Source organism: Papio anubis, chromosome X (genome assembly GCF_008728515.1).
Source record: "Papio anubis isolate 15944 chromosome X, Panubis1.0, whole genome shotgun sequence".
Taxonomy (NCBI): domain Eukaryota; kingdom Metazoa; phylum Chordata; class Mammalia; order Primates; family Cercopithecidae; genus Papio; species Papio anubis.
In genome coordinates this window covers 3,009,522-3,026,269 of record NC_044996.1, presented here as the reverse complement: position 1 = coordinate 3,026,269, position 16,748 = coordinate 3,009,522, and the positions used below count along the sequence as shown (strand labels likewise).

The following is a 16,748-nucleotide window of genomic DNA, read 5'->3' as shown; positions in this document are numbered from 1 at the left end:
TAAAATATTTCTAAAATTGTATTACAAAAATGCTGTACCAATTCAAATTCTCATAAAAATCACAATCGATTTAAAATTCTGAAATGTGGACAGGACATTTCTTCTCTGCTTTGAGAAGGATTTGGTCAGACTGAAGAGGAGCCAGGTAATGAGAGCAGACAGGAGACCCTCAGCCCGTGAGGGAGGATCCCGGGAGGATCCAGGGGAGAGCCGTTGCTGGCGTCCATGAGAGAGACCACATGAGAAACCAAGTCCACAGAACCCCAGGCAGGCTGGCACTCCGAGCTCTAAATCCAGAGTTCAGGACGGTGGAGTCGGACCTGAGGGAGAGAAGGGGGAAGGAGGAGGGAGGACAGGACAATGAATAGGAATAGGCTTGGGAAATCCCAGCACCATCGTCACCAGCTGGAGGGGGCCCTGTGATCTGAGTGGGCGGGCCTGTTGGCTGAATGCACCAGGGCTGTGCTGGTCAACCTTCCTGCCCTCAGAATCCCCTTCCCTCTCTCAGGAAGAGCTTGGCTGACTCTCTGCATCATTCTGGGCCAGCTGCCTCTCTTGAACACTCCAGTGGTCCTTTGCACCTTCACCAGCGTCCCAGATGTGGGAGCTGTCTTCATGCCTGCTCGGGGCTGGTGTTTTATCCCCTGGGGACCCTCCACAGAGTCTGGGCTATGTGAGTGGGTTGCTGACTGATGACCAAATGCCAAGACAGGTCAGGAATGCAGTTGAAAGGGGCAGTGGGACTGCATGGAGGAGAAATGGGAGGAAGAGTGCCCTGGGACTAGTCAGCTCAGACTCTGCAGATGAAGGATTGGCTGTGGACGTGCCTTGAAAATGATCCAGGTGGTGACTGTGTCTCAGATAGCCATCTGTGGCTTCTGAATTCTTGGCACAGGAGGGGACAGGTGTCCTAGGGCAGTGATCGCTGGCCTATGTTGCCAGCAGATACAGTCTGGGGTAGAGGGCTGGACCAAGGTGTGTACGTGAGCAAGTTGTATGGGAAGGCAGTAGAGGTGGCAGCTTTCCTTGTTAAGCTGATGGGGATGTGTGGCGTCCAATACAGGAAGCATCCTGTTGGCAGCATCCTCACCTCCATGACAGTGTTTGGTCCAGGGGAGAAGACGTCTGCAGTGACCCTCTCCGTGGCAGTTTCCACGGGATTTGTGAACTCAAATGAGCACAGGAGAAGGAACCGTGAGTTTCTTCATGTAGGCGGGAGGCCCAGGACGGGCAGACTCCATAATTTGAATCAAAGAATTCCCATGCCTGTTAACTTCATTCATTCCATGCACTTATTCATTCCTACAGAAAACTTTTATTGAATATATGCTGAGGAAACACCAAGTCAACAAAACAAAAGAAAGTGGCATAGAGAAATGATACAGACCTCGGTGGGGGTCGTGCCAGGGGAGGACAGGTAGGAGTCAGAGCTTGGGTGGGCTGTTCACTTTGATAGGGCTCCTCGGCCAGGGTTGAGAGGATGCTTTCCCCTTCCTCGCCTCTTTGGTGTTGGTGGGTGGTTGTTGGACAATGGGCTGGAGGCTCGTAGTTTCCTGGACATGTTCACCACACCAGCATCTCTCAACAATCTACTCCAGTCCACCTGGTCTCCCCCTGCCTCCCCCAGGACAGTGAAGGCAGGCCAGCAGGTGGAAACTCACACAGCATTTTTATGCTAGTCTTGTGGTAGAATTCCTTTTCCCAGAAAACTTGGTGTTTTCTCTTAACACCTTCAACTGATTGGATGAGGCCCATCCACATTATGGATGTTAAACTGCTTTACTTAAAGTCAACTGATTGTAAATGTTGATCACATCTACAAAATACCTTCACAGCAACATGTAGACTACTGTTTGACCACACAACTTAGCACTAGAGCTTAGACAAGTTGACACGTATTTTAGCCACTGCACATATTTTGCACCATACAAAAATGTAACTCAAAATGAACCACAGACTTTAAATGCCAAAATTACGGGTTTTTTTCTAGGACAAAACAAAAAAAATTGTGTTATCTGAGGTTATGTCTTAGTCGGCTCAGGCCGCCATAACAAAATGCCATTGACTGAGAAGGCGAAACAACAGAAATGTATTTTTTTTCACAGTTTTGAACTCTGGATGTCCCAGATGATGGACTGGCAGGTTTGGCTTCTGGTGATGGCCTTATTCCTGGCTTGTAGATGGCCCTTTATTAAGATGTGCATTCTTGGCCTTTCCTCTGTGCATGTGCAGAGAGAGAGAGAAAGAGAGAGAGAGAGAGAGAGAGAGAGAGAGAGAGAGAGAGAGAGAGAAAGGTCATGCAGGCACAAAAGTACTTTCTTCTGTCTCTTCTCCCTTCTTATAAACCACACTAATTCTATCAGATCAAGGCCCCACCCTTATGACCTCTTTTAACATTAATTACTTACTTAGAAGCCTCATCTCCAAATATAGACACCCTGGAGCTGAAGGCTTCAGAATATGAATTTGCTGAAGGACATAAGCATTAGCAAAGAATGGACACATAGATTAATAAAACAGAATAGAGCTCAGAAATAGACCTGCACACATATAATCAGGTGATTCGCAACAAAGGCAATAATGGTGAATGTACAGGTTTTCCAACAAAAGTTGCCTGAACAGTTAGACATCTACACACAAATTATAATAACCTGGACATATCCTTACATATTCCATGCAAATTAACTCAAGATACATCATAGCCCTAAAGGAAAATGCAAAAACTATACAACCTCTATAAGAAAACATAAGAGAAAATCCACATAACTTTGAGTTTGGTGATGAGTTTTTAAATTCAACACCAAAAGCATGATCAATGAAAGAAAAATTTACCAAGTTGATTTTATTAAAATAAAAACCTTATGGTCTTCAAAGGACAATGTTAAGAGAATGAAAACAGAAGCCACAGACTAGCAAAAACATCTGTGGTACACATATGTGATAAAGAACTTGTCTCTACAATATACACGAATTCTTAAAGCTCAACGATAGAAAACAATGAAAATAGTCAAAGATCTGAACACACGCTACACAAAAGAAGATATACACATGGCAAATAAGCATAATAAGAGTACTGAGTGTCCTTTGGCATCAGATAATTGTGTACTAAAATGAGATACCACTACACACCTATTAGAATGTCCAAAATCCATAAAAAAGCAAAACAAAGAAAACAAAACCAAGACCAATTGCCAGTGAATTTGTGGAGCAACAGAAACTCTCATTTATTGCTGGTGGAGATGCAAAATGGTACAGCCACTTTGGAAGACAATTTGGCGTTTTCTTAAAAAACTGAACATAGACTTAGCATAAGATTCAGTAGTCATAATCAATTTACCCAACTGATTTGAAAAATTTATCTACCTAAAAACTTGTATATGAATGTATACAAAAGCTCATTTCATAATCACCAAAAATAGAAGCATCCAAAATGTATTTCATTTGGTAAATGGATATATATATATATGTATATGTACAACCAGACAATGATACTACTACTCCTCAATGAAAAGGAATAAGTTACAAGCCACACAAAGTTATACATGACTCTTCAGTTCATTATGCTAGGTGAAAGAAACCAGTCTAAAAAGGCTGCATAGTATAAGATTCTATTTATATGACATTCTGTAAAAGGCAAAATTATAAAGATGAAAACCTATCAGTGGTAGCCATGGGTTTTATCTGACAAACACAAGAGTTTTATCAGGGCAGTCAAACTAGTATGCATAATACTGTAATGGTGGTTGCACGCTTGCTTTGGTCTGAATATTTTTGTTGCCACAAAATTCATGTGCTGAAATACCAAGGTGATGGTAGTAGGTAGAAGGTGGGGTATTTGGAGAGTGACTTGATCATGAGAGCAGAGTCCTCATGAATGGGATTAGTGTTTTTATAAAATAGACCCCACAGAGTTCCCTTACCCCTTCTTGCATGTGAGGACCTAGGGAAAAGGCAGCTAGCTGTCTGTGAACTAGGGAACAGGTCTCCACCAGACATGAAATCTGCCAGCACCTTGATCTTGGACTTCCCAACCTCCAGAATGTGAGAAATAAAGTTGTTTGTTTATAAGCCACCCAGTCTACATTACTTTTGTTATGGAAGCCCAAATGGACTAAGACAATGGCACAAGGTATTTGTCACAACCCATAGATCTTTAAAGCACAAAGAGTGAAGCTTAATGTATCTAAATTTTAAAAGTAACTTAAGAGGTTGGAGAATCACGGGACAGCAGGTAGAATGTTACACAAACACACAAACCTAGCTGTATTATAGATGTATGAAACCACCACAGTGAAGCAAGTGGGGGGGGGGGGGGGAAGTTACCATATTTGGGTACTCCATCAAAGAAATATATATTCTGTAAAGTATAAGTTGGCCAGATAAGTGTGTAAAATAGTTGAACATTTGATAATCATTTATTTAATGTTTTAGATATGAAAACTATTGACTTTTTATTTTAAAAAAATCCTTAACTTTTAAAAATGCATATTAAGGTATTTAGAGATGAAATGGTATAATGCCTTAGATTTGCTCCATATTATTCCAGCAGTTCATATGCAGGTAGGCGAGTGTCTAATGGGAACCAGATTTGCTGTGTATTTAAAATTGTTCATGCTGGGTATCAAGTACCCTGTGTTCTTTATATTAGTTTCTGTTATTCTGTATGTGTGAAGGCTTTCCCTAATGAAACTTTTTTTATCATAAATATGTCATTAAAAGTGAAATCCTAAATAAAATTGACCACTTTGTAGAAATAAAATAAATAAGTAACCAAACTGACCCAAAAAGAAAAATAAAACTTTAATTAAACTATACAAACTGAAACTGTACAATATTCAAAGCTCAAGCTACCCTCAAGCATTCCAGGTTAGGCAGCTTTGGAAGCCAATTTTACTAAATGATCAGAGAAAACTAACCACCATCTTATATCAACTCTTCCAGAACATTCAAAAGATTGATAATTGTTCAATTCATTCTCCCAGACTAGCCCTCCTGGATTCAAAACCAGATGAAGATCACATCCCTCCCCTGATGGAAAAAGAACACCTCAAGTAACCTCCCTCACATAGCAATAAATATCCTACGTAAATTAGTAGCATATTAGACGAATAAACAGGCTCTGCCGAAGGAAATAAAATATGATTTAACATTAGAAAAAAATCTGTTTCATTGTGATTCCTCACATACAAAACGGAGGAGAAAAATTTTGATCATGTCAACGGGTACAGAAAAAGCTTTTAAAATAAATTTAATATGAGTTCATGGTAAAAAAAAAAAAAAGTATTTAGGCAACCTATACTCAAAGAGAACTTCTGTTTCCTAAAATCAACAGCAAACATACTTAAATGTCAAATATTCAAAGAATTATCAGTCAAGTCAGGAATGAGTAGTAGATGCAGGCTATTATCTCTACGTTTGAAATCAGGATTGAGACACAAAGAGCTGTAAGTATCAAAATGAGTAAGTGGTATGAATATTGGAAAAACATGTAATATTTAGTGATAATACCATTATCGATCTTGAAAATTCAAAGGAAAAGGTATGTGGAATATTCAAGTGCATCTGCCTTCAGAACAAGGTGTGCAACAGATTACTACAGCAAAATCAAAATCTTCACCTCACGAAAGCAATAACTAACTAGAACAATTAATAGACAATATACCATTTGTAATAGCAAGAAAATCCAATAATTACTTAAACAGAAGTCTAATAAAAACGTATAAGGTGTTTATACAGGCAGCTATCGAAGTATACTGACATATTCAGAAAAAAAGAGCTTGAAATATATAGAGGAGTATAACATATTCATTCATGGGGAACACAGCAGTGTAAAAATGTAAACTCAGCTTAAATTATTTACAATTTAGTGCCTTACCTGTAGCCACCGACATTACGAGCAAATTTGGGCTGCTGTGCTCTGCTTCCCAAATCAACCCTAAAAAGTTATAGAATGGAAACAGAAAGTAAAAAACCAGTATCAGCAACAAAATCTACGTAACAAAACAGGGACAGCCCAGGGTGAGACTGAAGACCATGTTGAGCTGGTACTTGTGTTTGACACTTGCAGTGTCGGTTGGAGGGGGTTAGCAGCAGGGATGTTGGGGAGGTTTGTAGCCTGCCTAGACAACAGATGAAACAATGGGTAGAATAAAAGTTTTAAAATTTCCACTTCACTTCATTGCACAATCTGAGGCAGTCCCTGAAAACACGATGCCAAGAGGCCTAGTGTAATAGCAGAACACCAGGAAAATTGGGTTGGTTAAGGCACTATGGCTCCAGAGTTCTGCTAATAACAACCAGAAACCAACATAGTGGGAGAGGAATTACGTTTAAAAAAATTCTTTCAACAGAACACAAAGACTGGAATAGAAGAAGAATAGGATATCAGAGTGAATCATGCATACTAAGGGTGGCTATTACTTCATAGAAATAAATACATATATTGCTACCTACATATATACTTAGAAGATATGTAAACGCTATTTCTTCGATTCAGAGAATAAATCACTTAGGATCAAAGGTTTGCCAAGTGTAGCTCTGGCTGGGGAGGAGCTCCCGTGGGAAGGTGTGCATCTTCTCCCAGAGGTCACTACAATCGCAGGAGCTCCCACCCTGCAGGGAGCACCTGGCCTGGGATCCGCAGGCATTCTCTACAAGGGGTGCAGATGCGCAAATGCTCAGAGGTGACAGAAACAGTGTATCTCCCACCCATCACTTCATCCAACAGCCAGGAGTGAGGAAGAGGACCCTCCTGAATGAGGACTGAGGGTCCACCCTCCCCCACATAAAGGGACCAGAGAATCCAACTCAGTCCCCTTGTCAGCCCTGGTAAACACTGGCAATGATGTCACCCCGACCACACCCCTCCCCTCAATGCCACTTCGGGGGGACTCAGAGTCAGAGACTTGGTCTGAGCACATACAATCAGCAGAGGATGGCGGTCCAGGCTCAGCCAGGTATCCAAATCAGGATCCTGAGGGATGACCAAAGGCCCCTCCCACCCCCAACTCCCCCGACCCCACCAGGATCTACACAGCCACAGGATCCCCGTCCCAATCCCTGCCCCTACCCCCAACACCATCTTCATGTTTACCCCCATCACCATCCAGATCCCCATCCAGGCAGAATCCGGTTCCACCTCTGTGGAAAACCCAGGGAAGTGCCGATGCCCGGATGTGACGTCACTGACTTGCGCATTGGGGATCAGAGGGCAGCGAGATTCTCGCCCTGAGCAACGGCCTGATGTCGGGGGAGGGAAGCAGGCCGAAGTCTGGTGAGGAGGCAAGGTGAGATGCTGAGGGAGTACTGGGGCGACTCTCACCACAGACAGAGGGCCTCAAACAATTCAGTGCTGCCTCTGTTGCCAGGCCTGGACCACCCTGAAACGGAAGACGTGGAAGGCTGGGTCGCCACCACCTCACCCCGCCAACCCCCGCCACTTTAACCCCAGGGAACTCTGGGGTAAGAGCTTTGTGTGACCAGGGAAGGGCTGCTTAGAAGTGGGCAGGGCCCAGACTCAGCCAGGAATCAAGGTCAGGACCCGGACCGGGGCCTGACCCCAACCCCACCCCCATCCCTCAAACACCAACCGCATTCCCATCCCCACCCCCACCCCCATCCTGGCAGAATCCGGGCTTTGCCCCTGCCATAAACCCAAGGAGGCTCTGGGAATGGTGGCCAAGCACGTGGATCCTGACCTTCACCTCTACTGCTAAGGGAAGGAAGGGGTTCGGTATCGTGAGTATGGCCTTTGGGAAGCAGACGAAGGGTCCAGGTCCTCCTGGAAGACAATGGAGTCCTGAGAGGACCCAGCATACCAGGACACGGGGCCTACTGTACCCCTGTCTCAATCTGAGGCAACTTTTCATACGGCCGCAGGAATCCTAGGGATGCAGAACCACTTCAGCAGGGGGATGGGGCCCAGCCCTGCGAGAAGTCAAGGGGAGGAAGAAGAGGGAGGACTGAGGGGAGGTTGCAGTCCAGATCAGTGGGAACCTTGGGCTGGGGGGATCCTGGGCACAGTGGCCGAATGTACCCTGTGCTCATTGCGCCTTCAGGGTGACAGAGTTGAGGACTGTGATCTGACGAGTGGGACTTCAGGTCTGCAGAGGGAGGAATTCCAGGATCTGCCGTACCCAGGGTGTGCCCCCTTCGTGAAGACTGGGGAAACCCCCGGCCTAGATAAAAGGAATGCCACAGAGTTTGGCTGTCCCTTGTTCTTGGCTCTGGGGGAACCTGATCAGGGATGGCCGTAAGTGGCAATCTCATTTGTACCACAGGCAGGAGGTTGGTGAACCCTCAGGGAGATAAGGTGTTGGTGTAAAGAGGAGATGTCTGCCCATTTCAGGGGGTTGGTGGTTGAGGAAGGGCAGGTCCCGGCAGGAGTAAGATGAGTAACCCACAGGAGGCCATCAGAAGCCTCAACCTAGAACCAAAGGGGTCAGCCCTGGACAACACCCATGGGGGTGACAGGATGTGGCCCCTCCTCACTTCTGTTTCAACATCTCAGGGATGTGAGGACCTTGTTTTCAGAGGGTGACTCAGGTCAACACAGGGGCCCCCATCTGGTCGACAGATGCAGTGGTCCTAGGATCTGCCAAGCATCCAGGTGGGGAGCCTGAGGGAGGATTGACGACTCTCCTGGGCCAGAATGCAGACAGGGGGCCCCATAGAAATCTGCCCTGCCCCTGCTGTTACCTGAGAGAGCTTGGGCAGGGCCGTCAGCTGAGGTCCCTCCATTATCCTGGGATCTCTGATGTCAGGGAACAGGAGGGTTTGGTCTGAAGGGGATGCACTCAGGTCAGTAGAGGGAGGGAGGCTCTCAGGCCCTACCAGGAGTGGACGTGAGGACCAAGCAGGCTCCTCACTCAGGACACATGGACTCCAATGAATTTGGACATCTCTCATTGTGCTTTGCGGGAGGACCTGGTCATGTATGGCCAGATGTTAGTCCCTCATGTCCTTCTGTACCACATCAGGAATGTGAGTTCTTAACATGAGAGTTTCTCAGGCCAGCAAAAGGGCGGGATTAGGCCCTACAAGGAGAAAGGTGAGGGCCCTGAGTGAGCACAGAGGGGACCCTCCACCAGAGTAGAGTGGGGACCTCACAGAGTCTGGCCAACCCTGCTGAAATATCTGGGAATCCGTGGCTGTGCTTGCAGTCTGCACCCTGAAGGCCCGTGCATTCCTTTCCCAGGAATCAGGAACTCTAGAAACCAGGCAGTGAGGCCTTGGTCTCAGTCAGTGTCCTCAGGTCACAAAGCAGAGGGGACACAGACAGTGCCAACACTGAAGGTTTTCCTGGAATGCGCACCAAGGGCCCCACCCGCCCCAGAACAAATGGGACTCCAGAGCGCCTGGTCTCACCCTTGCTAGTGCCAGTCCTGCAGCCTCAGCATGTGCTTGCTGGCTGTACCCTGAGATGCCCTCTCACTTCCTCCTTCAGGTTCTGAGGGGTCAGGCCGACAAGGAGGACCAGAGGCACTGGAGGAGCGTTGAAGGAGAAGATCTGTAAGTAAGCCTTTGATAGAGCCTCCAAGGGTCAATTCAGTTCTCAACTCAGGGCTCTCACACGCTCCGTCTCTTCCCAGGCCTGTGGGTCTTCATTGCCCAGCTCCTGCCCACATTCCCGCCTGCTGCCCTGACCAAAGTCATCATGCCTCTTGAGCAGAAGAGTCAACACTGCAAGCCTGAAGAAGGCCTTGAGGCCCGAGGAGAGGCGCTGGGCCTGGTGGGTGCACAGGCTCCTGCTACTGAGGAGCAGCACACTGCTTCCTCCTCTTCTACTCTAGTGGAAGTCACCCTGGGGGAGGTGCCTGCTGCTGAGTCACCAGGTCCTACCCAGAGTCCTCAGGGGGCCTCCAGCTTCTCTACTACCATCAACTACACCCTTTGGAGCCAATCCGATGAGGGCTCCAGCAGCCAAGAAGAGGAGGGGCCAAGCACCTTTCCTGACCTGGAGTCCGAGTTCCAAGCAGCACTCAGTAGGAAGGTGACTGAGTTGGTTCATTTTCTGCTCCTCAAGTATCGAGCCAGGGAGCCGTTCACAATGGCAGAAATGCTGGAGAGTGTCATGAGAAATTGCCAGTACTTCTTTCCTTTGATCTTCAGCAAAGCCTCTGAGTACTTGCAGCTGGTCTTTGGTATCGAGGTGATGGAAGTGGTCCCACTCGGCCACTTGTACATCCTTGTCACCTGCCTGGGCCTCTCCTACGATGGCCTGCTGGGCGACAATCAGATCATGCCCAAGACAGGCCTCCTGATAATCGTCCTGGCCATAATCGCAATAGAGGGCGACTGCGCCCCTGAGGAGAAAATCTGGGAGGAGCTGAGTGTGTTGGAGGTGTTTGATGGGAGGGAGGACAGTGTCTTCGCACATCCCAGGAAGCTGCTTACCCAAGATTTGGTGCAGGAAAACTACCTGGAGTACCGGCAGGTGCCTGGCAGTGATCCTGCATGCTACGAGTTCCTGTGGGGTCCAAGGGCCCTCGTTGAAACCAGCTATGTGAAAGTCCTGTACCATATGCTAAAGATCAGTGGAGAACCTCACATTTCCTACCCACCCCTGCATGAATGGGCTTTGAGAGAGGGGGAAGAGTGAGTCCGAGCACACGTTGCAGCCAGGGCCAGTGGGAGGGGGTCTGGGCCAGTGCACCTTCCAGGGCCCCATCCATTAGCTTCCACTGCCTCGTGTGACATGAGGCCCATTCTTCACTCTTTGAAGAGAGCAGTCAGCATTCTCAGTTTTGGGTTTCTGTTCTATTGGATGACTCGGAGATTTATCTTTGTTTCCTGTTGGAATTGTTCAAATGTTCCTTTTAACGGATGGTTGAATGAACTTCAGCATCCACGTTTGTGAATGACAGTAGTCACACATAGTGCTGTTTATATAGTTTAGGAGTAAGAGTCTTGTTTTTTATTCAGATTGGGAAATCCATTCTATTTTGTGAATTGTAATATAATAACAGCAGTGGAAAAAGTATTTGCTTAAAATTGTGAGCGAATTAGCAATAACATACATGAGATAAAGAACTCAAGACATTAAAAGATAGTTAATTCTTGCCTTATACCTCAGTCTATTCTGTAAAATCAAACAAATATGCATACCTGGATTTCCTTGGCTTCTTTGAGAATGCAAGAGAAATTAAATCTGAATAAATAATTTGTCCTGTTCACTGGGTCATTTCTTTTCCATTCACTCAGCATCTGCTCTGTGGAAGGCCCTGAGTTAGTAGTGGGGATGGTAAGGTAAGCCAGACTCACGCCTATCCACAGGGTTGTAGAATCTAGGAGCTGTAGTCATATAATTAAGGTGGCAAGAAGTCCTGTAAGACGTAGGGGAAATGTAAGAGAGGGGTGAGGGTGTGGGGCTCCAGGTGAGAGTGGTGGAGTGTAAATGCCCTGAGCTGGGGCTTTTGGGGCTTTGATAAACTGCAGTTTGATCTGAAGGAGCTGACTCTAATGAAGCTGGGTGGGTGCAGGGCCAGATTCTCAGAGGGTGTGAGAAAAGCCTGGAATGGAAAGCAACTCTGAGCAGTTTATTTCAGATTGGGGATGAACAGAGAGGCGTCTCCACCTGGGGCAGGAATGGAAGGTGTCCTGTGCTTTTGTCCCACTGCTATTGAACACAGCCCAAGATGCACGTGATGGACAACCATCATCTGCCTGGGTTTCCTGAGCAATGAGGGTGAATTTCCTGGGAAGGGTGGCCCAGAAGCCACTGGCCAGGTGCTTTTCTGCCGAGCAGGGAGAGCCAGAGCTGACTCCATTAAAAAGGCATTCTAACTAGGTTATCTCAAGTGCAATTTGACCAATTGTAAGCACGGGCTAGATTTTGGATGGTAACAAAATGCATGCAAATAGTGGATTGGGTGGGAAAGTAGCTGGGAGAGAGGGAAGGAGTTGGTCTCAGGTTCTGGGAGCTTTGAGCTGCACCTGGCTGGGCAAAACTTCCACACAACCAAATTTTGAAGTGCATTTTCTAAGGGGAAATACTTAACTGAATTTTAAGGGTGAAGCTTCCTTTTGTGGCTTCCTTTTGTGGCTAAGTATTCCATGTTCTGTTGAGCTGATTCTCTGATAAGTCCTGGAGAACAATGACAACAACAACAAAATCCCAGTGTTAGGGCCTGGAGTTAAAACATATTAGAAATAACAGCCATACACCATTTGTGAAAATTCTAATTTACACCAGGCCCAGAGCCAGGTGCTTCACTTGCGTTTTATACACTCCGACTGTCCTACTAGACAGGCCTTACACATCTACTTACAGATGAAGAATCCAGGGCTCACAGGGTTTGTGAATTAGGGCACAGAAACAGGGTATTTCCTGGGTATTTCTCAGGAGCCCGTGGTTACTAAGGAACAGGGCTGGAAGCAGACCCCTGGTATGAATTCCTTTAGAACCCATACTGTTCCCACTTCTCTGAGCCTGAGGCTGACCTCCTGACAGGACTTTATTTTTCTTCTCAGCACTCCACTATGTTTCTCAGGTGACAAAAAGAAGAACCTTGAGGGCAGCATACTAAAAGCAGGCCTGCAGAATGTGACAATGAGAATCAAACACCATTTGGGGCTGGTGTGCGCTGGGTTCCCTGAGAGCTGACGTTGCCCAGATGTGGGCATTTCTGTCCAGCCCCAGCACTTTCAGAATTACAACACATTTCTCCTGGTCACTTCCATGTGTCCTGTCTGACGCTGGAACCTATAGGGCCTGCTGATCAGCTCCTCACTGATCCTCACAGAACAGCCCAGAATCACCTGCTCACCTCCTGACAGGGTGCATTTCTTCTCCCTGTAGAAGTCCACTGGCTGTCCCATCTCTCACCCAGGAAACCACATGATGTCAAAAACCCTTTTGATATAAAAACTCACATGGGGACAGTGACACTTAGACACTTGGTTACCACTCTGGTTGTCCTCAACAAACTCTGTTTTCTGAATGGGCTGAGTAGTCTGTTTCGCCATATTATCTAAGGGTTCTTGTGTGATATCACCCTGAAGTCAGAGGAATTTGGAACCACCTTGATAACTTGAAATCAAGCTTTCACAGGGCGTCCTTTTGGAATTCCCCTTTGAATACATGCACAGATAAATGGTCAAAGAGCAAACCGTCCCTCATGAGTATTAGATGAGAAAAACCTTGGAAAATCCCAGTAGAACAAACATCTACTTACTGATACTGAATTCCCAAATTTCTGGAGTCCTCCAGGAGTTTAAAAAAGATTCCTTGAAAACATGTCAACTCTCATGAAAGAGGAATAATTAAGCAGCCTTCTGTTTCTTGTCTGTTTACCTGCTCCACGGGAAAATACTGGCCTTCAGTGTGCGTAAAGGCACCAGACAGGTGTTCAGGCGTGTGGAGGGTAGCAGAAATTCACAGGTTAACATTTTGACTCGGAATCAAATGGAGGAAAAATTCTCAGCCTACTAAGGATTTAAAGGATATTGCAAAGGAAAGCCTTCCTGCTGAGACTTTCAAGATTCTTGAACAGTTAGTTATGATTGTATATTTGAAAACGTCAGTCACATATTTGACACTGGAAAAAGTTGGAGAATGTCACGGCAAATTTGGCCTTCTCAGAAACTTCTCCTAGAAATGAGATGGGTAGTATAATATCAAATAATCATAGTTGCTTTTGTTGAGCACCTACTATGTAACAGTTTATGGGGGAGGGTATCCTACTCACCTACATTTTGTCTTTGTCTCCTTCCTGGACACATGGGAACAGTAAAGTCCTTGTAGTTAGGAAGGGCCATGTGACTTTTCCATTACACCAATATATGAGCAGAAGCATTGCTTGTCACATCCAGGCATTTGGGAGCCAGTGTGTCATTTCCACGCTCTCGCCCCGCTTTCAACAGCAAACATGGCAGCTTCATCTTGAGATGGCGGAATCACAAGGTGGAAGCAACTTGGATCCCTGGGTCCCATGAGAGTGGAGATCCCCTGGCAAACTGCGTCAGAACTTATTTGCACGTAAAATAAACTTCTGTTTCGGCAAGCCATTCATGGTGGTTCTGTTGCATTGGCTAGCAGTTTCTTAAACTGACATGGCTAGTATTGCTGTTGTCAGGATTAAATATTTTTTATTTAAAATGTAGTAGTGCATATATTCTTATTGCAAAAATTATAGAAATGTAGATAACTCAGAATTTTTTTTTTATAAAGCTCCTCCACAGTTAACAACACCTCCCCCCGCATAGGTCACCACAATTAACAAACTTGTGTATTATTTTACTGCTGACTGTAGTCTTTTCACTGACAAATAAATCATAACAATATATTATTTTTATTTAATATACAAGGACAATGACGTACATACTGATCTGCTTTTATCACTTTATAAAACGGATATAGTATCTTTTGACAACAGTATAGATAGATTAGATAGATAGATAGATAGATAGATAGATAGATAGATAGATAGACAGATAGATCTTTCTCACTTTTGAAACCACTTTCTTTAATTCTAAATTAGGCATGCACCATATTTAATAAAACTCTTTCTTCCTAATGGACATGTAAGTCGTTTCCCATTTGCTATGTGATAAATAGAATAAAATCAACATCTGAATATGAATTTTAGGCAAACATGATTTTCTTCTAAGAAGGATATATTAACATGAACATTGAATTAAAATGAAAGGGTGAAAATAGTTTTAACATTTAAAATATTTCTAAAATTGTATTACAAAAATGCTGTGCCAATTCAAATTCTCATAAAAATCACAATCGATTTAAAATTCTGAAATGTGAACAGGACATTTCTTCTCTGCTTTGAGAAGGATTTGGTCAGACTGAAGAGGAGCCAAGTAATGAGAGCAGACAGGAGACCCTCAGCCCATAAGGGAGGATCCCGGGAGGATCCAGGGGAGAGCCATTGCTAGCGTCCGTGAGAGAGACCACATACGAAACCAAGTCCACAGAGCCCCAGGCAGGCTGGCACTCCGAGCTCTAAATCCAGAGTTCAGGCCAGTGGGGTCAGGGACCTAAGGGGGAGAAGAGGGAGGGGAAGGAGGAGGACAGGACAATGAACAGGAATAGGCTTGGGAAATCTCGGCACCATCATCACCAGCTGGAGGGGGCCCTGTGATCTGAGTGGGCAGGCCTGTTGGCTAAATGCACCAGGACTGTGCTGGTCAACCTTCCTGCCCTCAGAATCCCCTTCCCTGTCTCAGGAAGATCTTGGCTGACTCCTTGCATCATTCTGGGTCAGCTACCTCTCTTGAAAACTCCAGTGGTCATTTGCACCTTCACCAGCATCCCAGATCTGGGAGATGCCTTCATGCCTGCTCGGAGCTGGTGTTCTATCCCCTGGGGACCCTCCATAGAGGCTGGGCTATGTGAGTGGGTTGCTGACTGATGACCAACTGATGAGACAGGCCAGGAATGCAGTTGAAAGGGGCAGTGGGACTGCATGGAGGAGAAATGGGAGGAAGAGTGCCCAGGGACTAGTCAGCTCAGACTCTGCAGATGAAGGATTGGCTGTGGATGTGCCTTGAAAATGATCCAGGTGGCGACTGTGTCTCAGATGGACTTCTGTGGCTTCTGAACTCTTGACACACAAAGGGGCAGGTGTCCTAGGGCAGTGATCGCTGGCCTATGTTGCCAACAGACACAGTCTGGTATACAGGGATGGCCCAAGGTGTGTACATGAGAAGGCTGGAGTTGGCAGCCTTCCTTGTTAAACTGATGGGGATGTGTGGGGTCCAATACAGGAAGCATCATGCACCATCCTGTTGGGAGCATCCTCACCTCCACGACAGTGTTTGGGCCTGGGGATAAGCCATCTGCAGTGACCCTCTCAGTGGTGGTGTCCACGGATTTTTCTGAACTCAAGTGAGCACAGGTGAAGGAACTGTGGGTTTTTCTTCATGCAGGTAGGAGGCCCAGGCCAGGCAGACGCCATAATTTGAACCAAATAATTCCTATGCCTGGTAATTTCATTTATTCCATGCACTTACTCATTCCTACAGAAAACTTTTATTGAATATATGCTGAGGAAACACCAAGTCAACAAAACACAAGAAAGCAGCAGTGCCCTTAATTCAGTCTATGGGGGATGTGAGGGAGATGGTGAGACGGAAAGATATGTAAGAGTTTTAGGAACTGAGGGACTGTGAACTGATGGAGAGTCTCTATTGACCTGACTTCTGAGGTTAGTGATGTTGTTCCGTTAGTTGAGAGGGAGGGAGAAGGGTGAGAGTTGGTGGTGATTTGATGAAGAAGAGTGTGGAGGATGAGATCCATGTGCAGCATTTTAAAGCTCAGTCAAGGATTTTTTACACATGGATGTTTTATGAAAATATATATTGATATGTCACATGCCTTTCCCACGTAATAAGATGAACGCAAGGTGTTCCCGCAACTGTACCTACAATCGTGATCACTATTGTAAATATCCCCTTGAATTCTAAAGTGGTTGGGTGCCATAGTTAATTAAACCTTTCTTTTCCTGATAAACACATACATTCTTTCCCATTTGTTGCTATGATTAATAGAACTGAAATAAGCATACGTTTTTGGACAAATATGCAGGCTTTCCAATAAGAAAGATATAGTAACATGGACATTGGGTTAAGGTGGAAATGGTGTGAATAGTTTAACTCTTTAGAAATACTGTCAAAATGTATTCCAAAAATGCTGTACCAATGAATTTTCTCACAAATGAATAGACGTGAATATCCTACACTCACAGAAAGATTTTGTGTTATCAATCTTCTAATTTTTGGTGAAAATTATGAAT

At 45.4% G+C, this 16,748-nt stretch overlaps 2 protein-coding genes and 1 pseudogene across 2 annotated transcripts in view; 2 read left to right on the top strand and 1 right to left on the bottom strand.

Annotated features, from left to right (window-relative positions):
- LOC101024933 (melanoma-associated antigen 4) overlaps positions 1-16,748 on the top strand; it is a 463,021-nt gene that overhangs the window by 400,919 nt on the left and 45,354 nt on the right. The window lies entirely within an intron of this gene.
- LOC116272015 lies at positions 15-6,910 on the bottom strand (annotated as a pseudogene).
- On the top strand, positions 7,190-11,174 carry LOC101000975 (melanoma-associated antigen 2). Its single transcript, XM_003918434.2, has 3 exons — positions 7,190-7,286; positions 9,446-9,510; positions 9,591-11,174. The coding sequence occupies exon 3, from the start codon at positions 9,656-9,658 to the stop codon at positions 10,598-10,600; it is 945 nt and encodes a 314-aa protein (XP_003918483.1). The 5' UTR covers positions 7,190-7,286; positions 9,446-9,510; positions 9,591-9,655; the 3' UTR covers positions 10,601-11,174.

Excerpts from the sequence above, each read along its gene's own strand:
- LOC101000975 (XM_003918434.2), top strand. The coding sequence starts at position 9,656 with ATGCCTCTTGAGCAGAAGAGTCAACACTGCAAGCCTGAAGAAGGCCTT.